Genomic DNA, 17,048 nt, shown 5'->3' with positions numbered 1-17,048 from the left:
GGGAGGGAGGGAGGGAGGGAGGGAGGGAAGGAAAGAAGGAAGGAAGGAAGGAAGGAAGGAAGGAAGGAAGGAAGGAAGGAAGGAAGGAAAAGAAAAGAAAATCAGATCTGAGACTATTAAACTTAGGCTATTTTTGGAAATGTCCTTTTTGAAGGAAAAAACGTTTGCTAAACTAAGAATTTTATGAAGTCATCTGTCTGTGACCCATCCTGTGGTGAATAGGAAGAATGCAGAAGCTGTTCTTCATGTCCTCCTGAGGAATGTCAGATAAGGATGGACATAAAGGGCCCTTGGCATGCAATCCTGCCCAAGGTTAAGATGCTTGTTTTCATAGTTTGCACTTACACTGCACTCTCAAGAGCATTTTCTGTGAATAATAATAATAATAATCTGTGTGCTATTTTTAAATGCCATTAGCAATAACAATAAGCAGTAACTGTGATTTAAGATTTAAGAATGGTGATTTGTGTAGAACCTGATGGCCTGAGTTCATGTAGCCAAAGGCATAAGCCTCTGTCTTCTCCTTTCTCTCTCAGATTCGCAGTTCCCCATCAACATTGCAGCCGTCAAAAAAGACCATGACTTTCTTGAAAGGGACCTGGTAGAACCTCTTTGCAGGTAAGCCAGATGAGTGAAGTATCTTTGGTTTTGGTTTCTTTCCTTGGTCTGTCTCTATTTGGGCAGCATGAAGTTAAAGGTTGGCGTTAACAACTTAGGAAATATGTATATTGTGGTCACTGTTGCTGGTTGGTCCTGGTACCCTGAGGATGCTCAGTTCCTGTTTTTGTAGAGTTTAAATCTTAAACAGGGGCTTGGGGGGCACTTCAGACATTAGATTAGGAAAAAGAGTAAGAGGAAGAGAGAAGAAAAGACAGAAGAAGAGAGAAAAAAGAGAAAGGGAGGATGGACATTTCAGAGTATTGTTAAATGCCATTTTTAAAATGTGAGTTAATGATTAGGACAGTAAGGAGACAGCACAGATGAGGTGGCAGAAGGATTCAGGATGGTGGGTCATCTCAAGTGTTGTCAGGGCAACGTCTGAGATACCCTTTGAGGATGTTCAACCTGACCTAAGTTTTTTTACATATATAAAGTCAAGTAGTTATATCTTCAAATCAGAATACGTAAGACCAAGTAAATACACTGACAGATTGACTTATTTAAACCTTTCTCATGTAATGAATCTTTTAAAGAGGCAGAAATGTATATATGAAGAATTCTCTCCTCTCAAGCACTTCACAGAGTAGTTGTAGAAGCCTGGGTGAAGCAATGAGGCATGAGCAAACGAACAATAAGAAACCATTGAACTTGGGCTCATAATTGTAAAGATCCGATAGAATCTGTATTTTAGATAATCAAATTCCGTGTGAAAGGTCAGTTGTGGCTATAGAACTTTGTAGTTGTGTGGCTAACACTCTGGGAAGAGGTCAGAGCTGGGGTAGGTGTCAGCGCAGGACACTTTCAGTCTTCGGGCCACATAGAGAGGACTTGGTGATCCTATACTGATAACCTCAGTCCACTGATCTTCCTTATATGTCCTGCATTTGGTAAGCATGACTATTTAATGATGAGCATAGAGATACCAAGGCATTCCCAAATAGCGTAAATAATCTTAGGTTTGCTGGATCCCCGACCTCAGGTTTTGTGCTCTGAGCTTGCTATATGACCAAAAAAAAAAAAAAGATTTGTGTTCATCTCTGCTATTCACAAAGACAGTCCTGTGTGTCTGCTTAAGTTTAATGTATCAAGCCTGTCAGTTTAAAAGAGGAAAGAATTCTGAATCATAAACTTGGGCTGGCTGGCTGCTTAAATGCACTTGCCACCAAGTCCTGAGACCCACAAAGTGGGAGGAGAGAACCAAATCTCGAAAGCTGTCCTCTAGCATCCATACGTGCACATGCACACACACACACTAAAATACATACATACATACATACATACATACATACATACATACATACATAAAATCATATATTTGAGTGGAATGAGTGGACACAGACTATTTAGGCTAGAAGAGAAACATGCACATGTCTGTGCCTTCGTAAGAACCCGTGGGGTAAATGGATGACTTCCTTGTGATTCTTCCAAAGCTCTGACTTGGAAGAGTTCCATTTCCGCTTCTCCATCTGGAAGGCACACCTGCAGCATGAACAGATCCTTCCGGAAAAACATTCATTCCACTCAGGAACACGGGCTGCTTTTTCTCTAAGTGTTGAGTATATTCCTGTTGGCTGGCATTTAAAAAAAAGTAATTTCTATTTTCAAAATTATATTTCACTATCTTTTTCCATTAAGTCTTCTAAATTTATTTTCTATAAATTGACTTATATTTAGCATTAAACACACACACATATATTCAATATGGACTAATACCAGTGTGCAATCAAGACTTGACAAAGTTCCATCCATTGCTCATGAAGCCACCATTTCCCCTACTCCCAGCCCCTGGCAACCACAGATTTATTGTCTGTGCCTATATTTTGGCTCCATCAGGACATAGCAGAGATGACATGGAACAGGATATGGCTGGTTTTGTCTGGCTTCCTTCACTCAGTGTAATGTTCTTAATTCATGTTAATTTCTGTTTCAAAAATATATTCCTTTCCACTGTACAGAAAGACTTCGGGGTTCTCCAGTTTGAGGATATAAAGACACCCTAACATTGATATATGTGGTTTGTGTGAGCGTAAATATACATTTCTTTTCAGTAAAATCTTAAGGATGGGACTGTGGGGGCTCAGGACAAATCTGTTCTATCTTTATAAAGAGCTTCAAGTGGCCCTGTTCTTTTGTATTCCTGACAACATACAAGGGTCCAGTTACCTGGCCCTTGGTAGTATGTTTTTGTTTTGCTTGTAGACATTCTAATTGGTATCCGGCTGTGGTTGCGTTGTGATTTTAAATGTTCATTTTCTTAGTGACCAATAAAACCAAACATCCTCCCATGTCTCACCAACCTACCTTCTCCTGCAAAATAGCTATTCAAGCTTTCTCTCATTTTTAATTGAATAATTTCTATTCCTGAGTTTTGAGAGATTTTGTTATTGTTATAGATACCTCTTGTCAGATACATTCTTGTAAACATTTTCTGCCAGAATGTAGATCTTTTTCAATATTACCATAGAATGGGAAAGGTTCTTAATTATTCTAGCCAAATTTATTTATTTCATGTATATTTAAGAGTGTATCTAAAAATGACCTCCTGAGATGAAGTGCTAAGTATGTTATCCTGTGCATTTTGAATTTGTGTTTATCTTATAAGTACAAGGCCTGGGCCAAGATTCATTCTGTGTCTGACTGTTCCAACTACTTGTTGAAAGGACTGGACTGCCATCACCTATGTGGAAGTCAAAGGACAACTTGTAGGAGTTGGTTCTCTCTTTCATCCTCTGGGGACTGGGACTTGAACTCAGGTCGTCCTGCTTAGTGGCAAGTGCCTTTAGCCACTGAGCCATCTCACTGGCCCTAAATTGATGTGTGGATTAGTAATCAGCGTACGTTTAGGTCTCCCGATGTTTACAACAGCAAACTGTAGTTGGCAGCACAGGACGTGGACTTGATTAATACCTAAGAGTTTCATGGTTCCATTGCATGCTGCTATTTTTACATCCAGGGTTTATTACAAGAATATAATTTTTAATATGTTGATACCCAAAAAAATCTTTCTAAGCTGTTTTATTAATCCTTGTGAACAAGCATTTGGCTGGAAGTGTGTGAACCTCCGTTCTCAGGGTGCAGGAGCTGTGGGTAAAATAGAGGCCAAAGGAAGAGTCACACACACCCTGGGTGGATCAAAGGAAGCAAGGGTAGGTAGGCAGCCAAAGGCAGCTGCCTGGAGAGCTAGTGGGGAATTGTTTCTCTTCACTGTGAGTTCTACACAGTACAGATTTCCTGCCTCGCAAATACCAGAAAGCGACAGAGTATCTCCCGCCAGAGGAGAATGGGGATGCTTTAAAAACTTTTGAGATTAATGGGCAGCTGAATAGAAACTTGCCTATTCAGAAGGTAAGTATTGATTAATGCCCAGAGAGCCGTAAGGGGGTGGAATTCTATTCATGTTCTTCTTTGTGCAATGCATTTACAAAGATAGTGGTTCTTTTCTTAACTTCTGAAATTACATCTGTTTGCTTATTTGTCTGTGTACTTGCTGTGTGGCAGGGGCACCAGAGGACATCTTTATTAGAAGATGTCCTTACCTCATCCCACCATATGGGTCTTGGGAATTGAACTTGGGTCCTCGGGCTTGGCAGCAGGCACCTTCACCTGCTAGTCTGTCCTGCCCACCCCTCTGCTTTATTTTTAAATCTCTATGAGCTGTACAGTTCTCATGGTTGTTTGAAATGCTGAGGCCATGCAAAATGGTAGAGGGAATTAAAGCCAGAGGGAGCTCCTTCCAGGGAGACAGGAGAGCCAGAGTCCCCTGCAAAAGGATGTTCACCACTGAGATTTTACTCACAAGTGGCAGGTTCACTTCTCAGATCCCAGTTTACTATAGAATCATTGGACAGTGTAGCTTAAAAATACAGCTCCTATTGAGAGTGAGACTGCCCAGAAGGAATCAGGGTAGATGCACAGCTGTACGCCACCTCCTTTTCTGAAGCTCTGAGGTTTAGTCCCCAGAAGGAAAGCAGATTTGCTGCCTTTGCTGAAAGCGTGAACCCCTGGAATGGCAGCTGAGTTCTTTGTGCATGGTTGCAGGGATGACTACAGGACCAGTGTCCAGCAGGCACTGTGTAGATGGCTGCTACTGCAGGCACAGAGAGCTGTTTCCAGTATTTCAGAAGCAACTGTTAAAAGTTCTGCTTTCCTGGGTTGTGACTGATTGGTGACTGAGAGTCTCTTCCTCCGTATGTCACGGAAAGTTCACTGCAAATCCAATTATCTGAGTGAGCTGGTTGGAACGTTAACCCTATGGGACACCTGGAGGACACACAAGGTGTCAAAACAGCTTGCAAAGTTTGTCCTTTGGTGCAAATCACAGCAGGCTGAAGCACTGGGGAGGTGAGACACTCCCTTCTGCAGTGCTGGGTTGTGGTATTCACTGCAGCTGGCTGCAGACATAGGCCTGGATGCTCAAACATGACCTTTGAATTCCTAAATTAATGTGAAGATAGCAACTCATCTGCATAATGCATGTTGTTAATATATGCTAATTAATTATAGCATATGACAAATGAGGGCATGGGCTGTGTGCGCTGTCGCGTGTTGATGGACCTAGCTATGACTACCCAGTGCAGCTTTCCCCAGTGTTTAAATAAATGAGAAGTGATGAGGGGCCTCTCAAGAAGCCAGGAGCAGTGAGAGGAAAGGATGCAAGGAAGAAGGATGTTACAGTTCACTGCCGCACACCCCCATTTGATCCAAGGATGCCAACAGCGTTAATATTAAACAATGACAGTCTCTGTGAAAATAATGCAAACCTTTCCCTTTAAAAATATTTGTCGTAGAAAGGGCTGGAGAGATAGCTTAATGGTTAAGAGTGCTTCCTGCTCTTGCAGAAGACTCAGGTTCAGTTCCCAGTACCTACGTGGTGGCTGCCAACAATAACTCCTGTATACCAAGGGATCTGATACCCTCTTCTGACCTCCATGGGTGCCAGACACATAAATGCTACAGACATACATGCAGAACACCCATATACATAAAATGATGATAATAATTGTCTTGTGCACGCTGATACAACTCCTTTCTGACTGCACAGCCTGCCCAGTTTCTCTCTCTCTCTCTCTCTCTCTCTCTCTCTCTCTCCATTGACCTTTGGCCCTGATTTCCTCCCACACCCCAGCTAAAGGCCAGAGGCAGATCTAGGGTTTAAGCACTAGCACAGGGGTGATTTCTCATGCAGTCAATCCTTGGGGGAATAGCCAAAGGGAAAGCAGAGGGAGGCACGTCCATTCTTGCTGGCTTCACAGTGGCATGGCGACAGTCATTTGCTTACTTCAAACTCTATCTCTACTTCCCTTATCACATCCCATCCTACCCCAGACACAATGAAGCCTTCCTATGCCTGGCCTGTGACTTTTGCACACCCAGAGTCTTGGGAATTACATAGCAGAATTGTGTATTCGGCACAGAGCATCCACTCTGTTCTCCGCAATGTGTGCTTGCCAGACTCTCTCAGCACCAAGCCCTTTCCCACGCCCCGTGGCTGCAGCACATGGAAGACCCCATGAAGGGCTGGGCTTTGATCCCAGGGTTGGGAACACATGTTCACTGATTGTGGTTCCTTGAATGTCTTTGAGGTTCCCACCCAGAACACTCCTTAGCTGACAGGGTTCCATCCACCACCCTGACAGGAGCCAAGGGTAAGAAGTTCAGGCAGTTGGAACGGAATCAGAATGGTCTGGAAGAGATGAACACCTACCTCTGCTTGCTATTCCTCCCATGCCTTTGGCGAGGAAAAAAAAAATCACAGGAAACCAGCCATTAAATCAATGTAGGAGACCTCGTGAACCATCTAAGGTCTGGCAGTGGAAATGTCAAACCAGAGCCTAAAGTATGAGGAAGGAGGAAGAGGACCTACTGTTTTGCTGTGGTCGCTAAGGGAGGAGCAGACAGCCTGCCCTGTCCTGGGGCTTCTCTACAGCATGAGTCAAGCCTGGGAAGCTGCACCTAGCCCCTCACACTGACACTCTTGCTCTCCCTACACTACCAAGGCACAGCCCCAGCCTCCCTTCTTGACCACTGCCTGGCTCCCACTCTGGTCCTCTGGGCGGTGAGGGACTTCCAACTCCACATCACTGGACTGCATCTTACTCAACTGCACATCATGGGTACAGATCCTTGTACTAAATAATAAATAAGACTTCAATAATTATTTGTTAAGTTTAAGAAATAACCTTTCAGCCCACAAATTATTATATTGTCCTTTGGTTAGGAAATATATGACGATAAACTCTTCATTTTCTCTCAAGAATAATTTAAAATGCTGTCCTTTGCTGAAGACTTCCTCCTCTTCCTCTTCCTCTTCCCCCACTTCCTCTTCCTCCTTCTTCAGGTAGGATCTTACTATGCAGTTGCGGCTGGCCTAGAACTTGCTATGTAGACCAGGCTAGCTTCAGACTCACAGAGATCTGCTGGTCTCTGCCTGGGATTGAAGGTGAGCATCAACACACACAGCGTTCCGACTTCCTAAGAGAGCTTTCCGTTGACTACTAGCTTCTGGCTCTTAGTGCCTGCACTCTTTCAGCCCTCCTCCCTCCACCCACTCAGTGCCGCCCCACCCCCACAATGGGTAAATAAATACAAAGGAATGAGTGGATTTACAGCACCTGTTCTTTCTTAAATGCTTAATCCTCCTCTCATGAGTGCAAATTCTCTGGCTTCTGAGATGCCACCTTCGGCTGGTTCTTGTTGATATACACTCAGACTTTCACCTTCCCAAGGCTGGCTTTCTTCCTTGGCCCTAGGTTCTGAACACTGGAATTCACTGTGGTTCTAAATTTGTTTCCCCACCCGTTGATGTCCATGGGATCACCATCCGTACATTCACCCAACCCTCTCTTGACCACTTTGTTCTCTATCCTTCAGGTTTCCTTTTTCTTTCATTGAATATAGATTTTTATATATACAGTATATACTGATTATGGTTTCCTCTCCCCCAGTTCCCCCCCCCCAGATCCTTCCCAACATCCCATCCACCCAAATCTACACCCCTTACTTTCCCACTCGGTCTCTCATTAGAATACAAACAAGCACCTCATACGTAATAAAAAGATAAGATAAAAAACAAATCAGAATAGGACAAAACAAAGAGTAGGAAAAAAAAAAAGAGCCAAATAAAAAGTACAAGGAATACAGATAGATACAAAGACAGGCATGTTCCCACACAACATGAAAACACAACCATAATATATAAAAGTTCAACCATAATATATAAGCAAAAAAGATCTGAAAGGGAGAGAAAAAGCAAACAGCATAGTGAGTCAAAAAAAAAAAAATTCACAAAAATATCACTGAGTTTGTCTTATGATAGCCCTCTACTGCCAGACACGGGGCTTGCCCTTAAATGTGGCTTGTGTAACCAGAGAGACTCCTTTGGATAAAATAATTTTTCATTTGCAAGCAGTTATCAGTCAGAGAAAGGTTCTGGGTCAGGGATGGAAGCTTAGGCCCACTTGCCCCTCTCAGCACTGAAACCTCAGCTGGTGCAGATCTTCATGTGGCCACAGTAGGTGCTCTGGTCCCACCATGTTCAGAAGGCCTTCTTTCCTTGGCTGTCTCCATCCCCTCTGCCTCTTACAATCTTTCCACATTCTCTTCCACAGGATTCCCTGGGCCCTGGGGGATTGGACGGGGATTTGATGGAGATGTCCCATTTAGGACTGAGTGTTCTGGATGTGACTGGATGTGCTTTGCAGTTGTGGACTGATATATTTGTTCCCACCTGCTGCGGGTCGAAGCTTCTCTAATTATGGAAGAGCAAGGCACTGATCTCCCAGTATAGCAGAATGTCATTGGGAGTCATTTATTGCTCAATTGCATTAACAAACCAGTAGTATTTGGTTCTCCCCTAGGTCTCAGGCCTATCTAAACTTAGGTTCCTGACCACCCAAAACAGTGTGGTAGGGGTTAGTTACTCCCATAAGCTTTGGGCCACGATGGCACCAGCATATTTGCAGGCAGGTCAGCTTTGTAGAGCTCAGGGTTTGTGGCTCGGTTGCTGTTTACATTTCTCCTCTGGTTGTGTACAGAGTACCTTCCAGGACCATGAGCACTAACCAGTAGGGGTGAAGGCTCTAGGTGGGCACCAGCTTGATTTCTCCGTGTTCAAGGAACTGTGTAAGTATTTTCTTGAGCAATAGGGCCTGACTGTAGGTTTGTGGACAGGAACCATAACCTTGGCAACAGACTGGGTTGTCTGGGGCTCTTCACAGGTCCCCATTAACCAACAACTAAATTAGATGTAACCTACTCCCAGAACTGAAGGTCTCATTTAGTCACCTGGGTCTGTGGGTGTTCTTGTTATTTGATGGTTACATTTAGATTTCTTTCACATGTGTGCATATTTTAAGAAGCTTCTATAGTAGGTTTCCATACAACCCCTCAAGTAGCTTAGCTTAGCCATCCATCCCTGTATATCCTCCCTTGGCCCTGTCTCACCTTACATTTCCCATTTGATCTTTCCATTCCATTCCCCGCTCTCCTTCCACTCATAATTATTTATTCTATATCTCCTTCCTAAGGTGATCCATTCCTCTCCTCTAGTACCTGACTCTTTACCTAACCTCTGTGGTTTTGTGGATTGTAGCCTTCTTATTGAAGACTTAAAAGCTAACATCCATATAATTGAACACTTACCATATTTGTCTTTTGGAGTCTGATTACCACACTCAGGAGATGACTTTTTCTAGCTCCATCCATTTGCCTGCAAATTTCATTTTTTAAACAACTGATTAATATTCCACTGTGTAAACATACAGTGGTTTTTTAAAAATCTATTCTTCCATTGATGGACATCTAGACTGTTTCCAATTTCTGACTATTAAGAATAGAGCAGCAATGTCACATTCGGATTGTTTAAAATACAGTTTTTAGATTTATGTGTATATGTGTGCCTGCATGAGTTTATGTGCATCAAGTACATGCAAGTGGCCACTGAGGCCAAAAGGGTACATTGAATGCCCTAGAACTTGGAGTTATAGGCAGTTGTGAGCCACCTGTGTGTGTGCTGGGAACCGAACCTGGGTCCGAGCAGCTTGTGCTCTGGAGTACTAAGCCATCTTGACAGTACCTCATCTAGATTCTTGAACCATCTCTTGCCTGTCCCTCTCCAGTACCTCATCTAGATTCATCTCTTGACTGTGCCTCTTAAATTCATTCTCTATCCCACCTAAGTATGTCTGTCTAAGTATGGTGCTATCTCTCAGCATAATATCCTTCAGTATATCCCCATTGTCCCCGCACTGCTCCTGTGATATCTTCTCCTAGTCCTCCACAGTCTTGCTCCAATGTTATCTTTTCCATCCAATGTACTCAGGAAGTGACTGGTATCTTCTCCTATTTATCATGCTCACAGCCCACATGAGACCAAGAGCCTCAAGGATAAGAACTATCTTTTGTTCATCTCTGTATTCTCAGCCTCTTCCTGGGGCACAAGACACACACCCTTAGATAGATGGATATCAGCTTTTCTCTCCCAAGACTTCCCCAGGAGAGCCCTGAGTTTGGTGCTTAAAATGAAAGCATACTCTCCCTTTGGTGATTTGGGTATTCGCCCATCTACAAGATCATAACAGCAGCAAATGGAAGACTTCCCAACCATTTCTCCTGAAAGGCTCAGACTACCTTCTTTGCATTAATAACAAAACCCAGATTGCTACAAGCTTAAAGAGGAATGGGCCAACTTAGGCTTTTCTCCTTCAGTGCAAAGGGACTGCCAGGCTATGCATGGTGCCTGCCTCCATTTTCTAGGTTCTACTAAAACGATTCCTCAGTAGACAGAAGCAATAAGTGAAGGAGATAGGACAGACATCACATCTAGCTCAGATGTCACCTGTGTTTGACTCCCTTGAGCCAATAGTCCTCCCAAGAGGCCTGAGTCCTTCTCTGAAAGAGGCAATGCCAAAGGCCCAGAACTGTTCCCTTACCATCCATTGAACTGACTCACTTTGGTCCCCAAGTAGAGGCAAACCGGGTGCAGCTCATAGGCTATTGTGTTCGGTGCTGATGGGTTCTGTGGTTCTGACTGCACCAAGACAACAGCCGTGATCGGCAGATACCATAGGTTCATGCAGTGTTTGTATAGAATTGCATTCCAGGCCAGTGGTTCTCAACCCTGTGGGTCATGACCCTTTTGGGAGTTGAATGACTCTTTCACAGGGGTGGCCTAAGACCATCAAAAAACAAAGATATTTACATTATGATTCACAACAGTAGGCAAAAGTTCAGTTATGAAGTACGACAAAAATAATTTTATGTTGGGAGTCACCACAACATGAGGGACTATATTAAAGGGTCACAGCAATAAGAGGGTTGAGAAACACTGTTCTAGGCTTCTGAGAATTATAAGAAGAATAAATTATGGTATAAGCTTGGGAGAGGCTCCAGTCCAGTCCATTTGTGGATGGCAAAATACATTCTATAATTAAAATTTTTATTCACATTGGAACAGTCTGCCAGGCAATCATAAATAGACCAATGAGGACCATTCGAGAGTTTGTCTTATTACTTACAATTAAATTTAAGTTATATTTGTCCTCGCTGAAGGCTGGCTTCACTCACACCAGAGTTTTATAGCAGTTTTGACAGAGTATAGTGAATATTTCTGGTATATGGTATATTTCTTACCTACAGGAGCCAAATCTGAGAGAGGCTATTCTATCATCTATCTCTACAATGTATGTTCCATCCAGTCTGGGTGCTTACAAAGATCACCGTTGTTTACCTCACCGTATGAGAAATAATTCACAAACCAATAATGCTCTATCACACCATGAAGAGATGCATAGTTTCAGACTACCTTAAAGAGTATTTTCTTCTCTCATGGTTTACAGGATTCAGGATGGTCTGTTTATAAGAAGATTGAAATTATACCCAACATTTCTTTAAAAAAAAAAAAAAGTTTGGCTCTTTAGCCCTCACCTTTCTTACTCTCTAGCCCTCCTTTTCTCTCCCTTTCCCACTCTCTCCATGTGGCCATGGCCGGCCTCTCTCTTTCTACCTTCTCTCCTTTCTCCCTGCCTTTCTACAATAAATCTCTAAAACCATTTTTTAAAAAGTTTGTTTTTGATAGCTTGTTAGTTTATTGTATACTTAATTTTTAAAGATTTATTTATTTATTATATGTAAGTACACTGTAGCTGTTTTCAGACACACCAGAAGAGGGTGTCAGATCTCATTACAGATGGTTGGGAGCTACCGTGTGCTTGCTGGGATTTGAGCTCAGGACCTCCAGAAGAGCAGTCAGTGCTCTTAACTGCTGAGCCATCTCTCCAGCCCCTATGCCCAACATGTCAAAATGCTTCCAATGATGATAATTTTGCACACTGGATTAAGAGCTAATTAGCATACAATGGATAGACAAAATCCATCCAGACCACTGAGCTGGAGACAGTGCCCGTGTAAACTCAGGTAGGCATGACCACCCTTCTGTAATCTAATACACGGGACACACAGATAGGAGAGCCCCAGAACAAGCTGGTGATCAGGACCCTTGGGGAAGGATCAATTGATCCCTCCACAGGGCTCTCCTAAGACCATTCCAAAACACAGATATTTACATTACAATTCGTAATGCTCTGGTTGGGGGGATCACCACAACAAGAGAAACTGTATTAAAGGGTCACAGCATTAGGAAGGGTGAAAACCGCCCATCTAGACAGAGTTGATGAACTCTGGGTTCAAAGGAGAGGTTTTGCCTTAATTCATAAGATGAGGAGGTGAAGACACTCAATGTTAACCTTTGGCCTACATATACACAGCCATGTGCTACAAACACAGTGCACCCATTACAGCATGAAGTACACAGGGTAAATTACAGCCCTGCTTTCTATTTAAATTCTGTGCTTTTGACGGGTGTATAGTTACAGACATGCACCACTGTGGCATACGCATCCATTTCACTGCCCTAAAAACCCTCTGCTCTGCCTAGGCGTCCCTCCATTTCCCTAGTCTCTGGCAACTTCTGGTCTTTGGACTGCCTCCATAACTTCAACTCTTGCACAATGCTTTCTAATTAGAATCTCAATTTACAGCCTTTTCATATTGGCCCTTAATAATCACTTGAGTGTCTACTGTGCCATCTGTGTCTTTATAACTCACTTCTAATTACCACTCTATTGTCTGGTTATACCATAGTTCATCTTTCCAGCCACCTGACATCTTGATTGCTCTTGAATTTCACTAGTGATGACTAAAGTGGCTGTAAACACTGAGTGTGTACACATTTACACGTGGAAATAAATCTTAAACCCATTTGGGTGAATACCAACGGGTATGTTTCACAGTAATGACCTGTTCAGCTGTCTCACCTGAGTCATGTCCCATTGTCAGCAGCAGTGGGTGAGCTCTCCTGTCCCTCACTCTCTCAGTAGCACTGTTTAAAGAAGCAGTGGAGGGCTGGGCATGGTGGCGCACACCTTTAATCCCAGGACTCAGGAGGCAGGTGGATTTCTGAGTTCGAGGCCAGCCTGGTCTATAAAGTGAGTTCCAGGACAGCCAGGGCCATACAGAGAAACCCTGTCTCAAAAAACCAAAAAAAAAAAAAAAAAAAAAAGCAGTGGAGCTCATGATTGCTTTAATTTGCAATTAACATGTTATACCGAACACTTTATGTTGTGTCTTATTTCATTTTATCTGTGTGTCTATGTCTGTGTGTATGTGTCTGTGTGTTTCTATGTGTATGTCCCCCTCTGTGTCTGTATCCGAGTGTGGGTCTGTGTGTGTGTTTATGTGTATATCCCTCTCTGTGTCTGTATCCTTGTTTGTGTGTGAATGTGTGTCTGTGTGTATATCTCTGTGTATGTCTCTCTGTATGTCTGTGTGTATATCTCTGTGTGATGTATATCTGTTTTTATGTCCCTGTGTGTGTGTATGTGAGTGTGTATGTCTGTGTATATGACTGTGTCTGTGTCCCTGTGTTTGTGTGTATGTATGTGTCTATGTGTGTGCCTTTGAGTGTGTGTCTGTCTGTGTCTATATTACTGTGTGTGTGTGTAGATCTGTGTATATGTGTGTGTCTCTGTGTATCTGTGTGTATGTTTGTGTCCCTATGTGTGTGTCCCTGTGTTGGTGTGTGGGGGGGGTGTAATATGTATATATCTGCATGTGTGGGTATGAGTGTATATGTCTGTGTCCCTCTGTGTGTGTGTGTGTGTGTGTGTGTGTGTGTGTATCTGTAAGACTCTGCCAAGCTTTAGTTACCGGGGACCCCCGTGTAAACAACACGGAGCAAGGGATTGATGCAAAAGCAAGAGGAATTTATTGTTCCAGTGCACTGGGGTAGTACTGCACCAGGAGGAGAGGTGGCAACCCTGGGTAGCCCATTCAGCGAGTTTTTATACAGTTTCCAGGGGCAGAATGGAGCATCAGCAACTAGGCACAATATGATTGGTGGAACAGTACACCCTTTAAACTGATTGGTCTTTAGGGGATGAGGTAGTGGGGGCTTACTCAGCCTCTCCCTTCCAGCCTACATGCTCTCTGACCTGTCTCTTCCAGGAGAGGAGGGGTGCCTATGTGCTCGGGGGTCTGGTGGAATTTTCCAACAGCTCTGAGCTGACCTCTTCATATCTGTGTCTGTGTGTGTCTCTTCATTTGCACCCACACATGAGTGCCATACCTCTAGGCCAGAAGATGGCATCAGAGCCTGTGGAGGTGGGGTACAGGCGGTTGTGAGCCTTCAGATGTAGCAAGCACTCCTAGCCACTGAGCCATCTCTTCAGCCCAATGCTGATTATATTTTACTACAAGGTCCCTTTTTATGATGAAGATAGTTGTGATAAAAAGTAATTAAACTATCTTTAAAATGGGCCATTTGCTTTCTTATTGTGGGTTTTAAGGTTCTTTGAACACATTGTATAATTGATCAGATTCAGATAAACATTTCAGAAACATTTTCTTCAGGTCTCCTTCCAGTCCTCTCATCCTCTCTATGATCAGAACTTTTACATCTTGTCACTTGGATGCACCTTTGATGTTGAAAACAAAAAGTCATCACACACTCAAGGCCACTTAAAGTTTGTCCTATTTTCATTTTGAAATCCTAGAGCTGCGCGTTTATGTTTAGGGATGTGGTCTACTTGGAAGCCATCTGTATTAGGAGCAGAAAGTCTACCTGGATTGATTTTGTTTTCATGTGACTATCTAGATGTTTCATGACCATTTGTTAAGATGTTACTTGTTATCTCTTACCTCACCTTTGCTCCTTTGTACAGGTCAAGTGACTATATTTACTGGGCCTAGTTGGAGCCATGAACCCTGCCCCATTGATCCATTTGTCCATTTTCCCACTACTTATCCAACTTCATTGCTGTTTCTTCCTTATAAATCTTGAGCTGGGGGGCCTGGGAGGAGGCTAGTTCTCTATTTTCCCTCTCCTCTGTCCAGAATATGTTGGGACTCCTGTGTCTTTGGTTTGTCTGTACAGCTATTTTTCTTTTAGATTATATATTTTATTTTGTGTGTTTGGATGTTTTTCCAGCATGCGTATCTATGAAACTTGTGTATGCCTGGTGCCTCTGAACTTCGGAGACCAGAGAACTGGAGTTTCTGCTGGTTGTGAGCTTCCATGCAGGTGCTGGAAACCAAACTTGGGTCCTCTGGTCCCAAGTTCTCTTGACCATGGAGCAATCTTGTTAGCTCCTATTATCAGTATTTTAAATTTGAGCCTCCTGGCATGCATGCAGTAGTAGTTCCTGATTTAAATTTGTATTTCTCCCATGACAAATAAATGTTGAACATATTTTTGTGTGCTTACAGCCATTTGTAGACTGTCTTTTAAAAGAATCTCCTCACAAAGTTAGACCATGTTTTAAAAAAATCAAGTTGTTTGACTTCATCCGTTTAATAATTCTTTGTGTATTGATAGAGTGCTTTAGCAGATACTATGTATAGGGTTGTACAAATAAGGTTTCCTGAATATTTTCTTCAAACAGAGAAGTAATTTTAACTGGAGGCATATTTTTGAGTTTAGGTGTGACTAAAAAAAACAAGCCTATGAAAATAAATCTGTCTTCCGGATTTCAAAACTAATAAAATGTCTCCATGTATCATGAATACATAAAGTGTATTTAAGTAGAAGAAGAATGAGTCTTTTGATGTTCCTGTGCCTGTAGTAAATAAAAAATCTTTTTCAAGAAATCAAATGGTTTGTTTGTGCCTCCAGCCACAATGGAGGAACACGTGTGCTAGATAAGTATATTGGATAAACAGCGTGCATCCTTCCCTAAACAAACCCATAGAAGAGCTGCCAAAGGGACAGTAGGAACGCCTTTTAATTAACATACCGCTCTTAGGTGGAGCTGTTAACATCCGTGGAACTGGCCAGGAAGACAATCTGCCAGTCACAGCAAATCCAAGAAGGTCCCAAAGCAGCTGTGGACTCTGATCAGCCTCTAAAACAGAACTGTTATCTTGTTTGACACCGTCTTGAGTGCACAGTCTGTCTGAAGCATCTCATAGCATCTTAACATACCCTCAACTTTAATGACATGAAATCTAGCTTCCGTCTGTCTGCCCTGTCAATGACTGAAATGAGAACTGTCTTATATCTATAAACAGGTGTTGGGACTCATTGGGAATAGAAGTCATCCTGGTGCTCTGCATTGGAACTAGAGGCAGATATTGCTTGATTCTCTGTGGGAGGTGAGAAGAGGATAAATTAGAACCAAAGAGGCAAGACTTCAGGACTATCACAGACGTTTACTTGACCAGATTTAGTGAGCAATGGCTGCCGAGCCTGAGAGTCAGTCTCATGTTGACTCTTTTCTAGTGTGGATGGCTGGCCTAGTGGTGGTGTTTAGTCAAGACAAGGCAGTTTTGAAAAAAGTGCAGGGTTCAGTTTTAGTATTTGGACCTGAAAAACCTAAAGGACCCTGCACACTGTTGAGAGCAATGAGTGTTTGGAAATGTAACAACTCCAAGGCATTTCACGTCATTAAAGTCTAGTATACTTTGAGATGCTATGAGATGCTTCAGTACGATCATGTACAATTAAAAACAGTAATCCTCAGGTTTGAATTCTAAATATGCATTTTAATATGTGCTCTATAAAGACAGTATTTACATGCATTTGTATGCAAGGGGTCTGTGCTTCTGTGATAAGAAGGCAATAAGTGGATTCACAGTCTTAAATGCCAAAGATAATGTCAAGTTGTAGTTGTTGCCCACTGCTGGAAATAGAGCTTTGCTTAAAACAAACTATATGATTTGATAATTAGGAAAACATTAATTAAAAAAGAAAGAAACATACAAACAAAGAACCTGAAGGTCCATCAGCAAGCTATATTTTCCACAATATGAAAAACTACTCACCAAGTAATTGCAATAATTAGTTCTGTGCTTAACAACATAGATCTATCCTAAAACAAACAAACGAACGAACGCGC

The 17,048-nt window shown here is 42.5% G+C and overlaps 1 protein-coding gene across 12 annotated transcripts in view; it reads left to right on the top strand.

The window, feature by feature from the left end:
* The window catches only part of Stard13 (StAR related lipid transfer domain containing 13), a 199,848-nt gene that overhangs the window by 144,967 nt on the left and 37,833 nt on the right, over positions 1 to 17,048 (top strand). For all 12 annotated transcript variants that reach the window (XM_029477491.1, XM_029477489.1, XM_029477488.1 and 9 more), the window contains exon 3: positions 537 to 618. In XM_029477491.1, the coding sequence (XP_029333351.1) occupies positions 537 to 618 (82 nt within the window). The remainder of the gene's footprint in view (positions 1 to 536; positions 619 to 17,048) is intronic.

Source organism: Mus caroli, chromosome 5 (genome assembly GCF_900094665.2).
Source record: "Mus caroli chromosome 5, CAROLI_EIJ_v1.1, whole genome shotgun sequence".
Lineage (NCBI taxonomy): Eukaryota > Metazoa > Chordata > Mammalia > Rodentia > Muridae > Mus > Mus caroli.
Note: the sequence above shows the minus strand (reverse complement) of the source record. Positions and strands in the feature narration are given on the sequence as shown.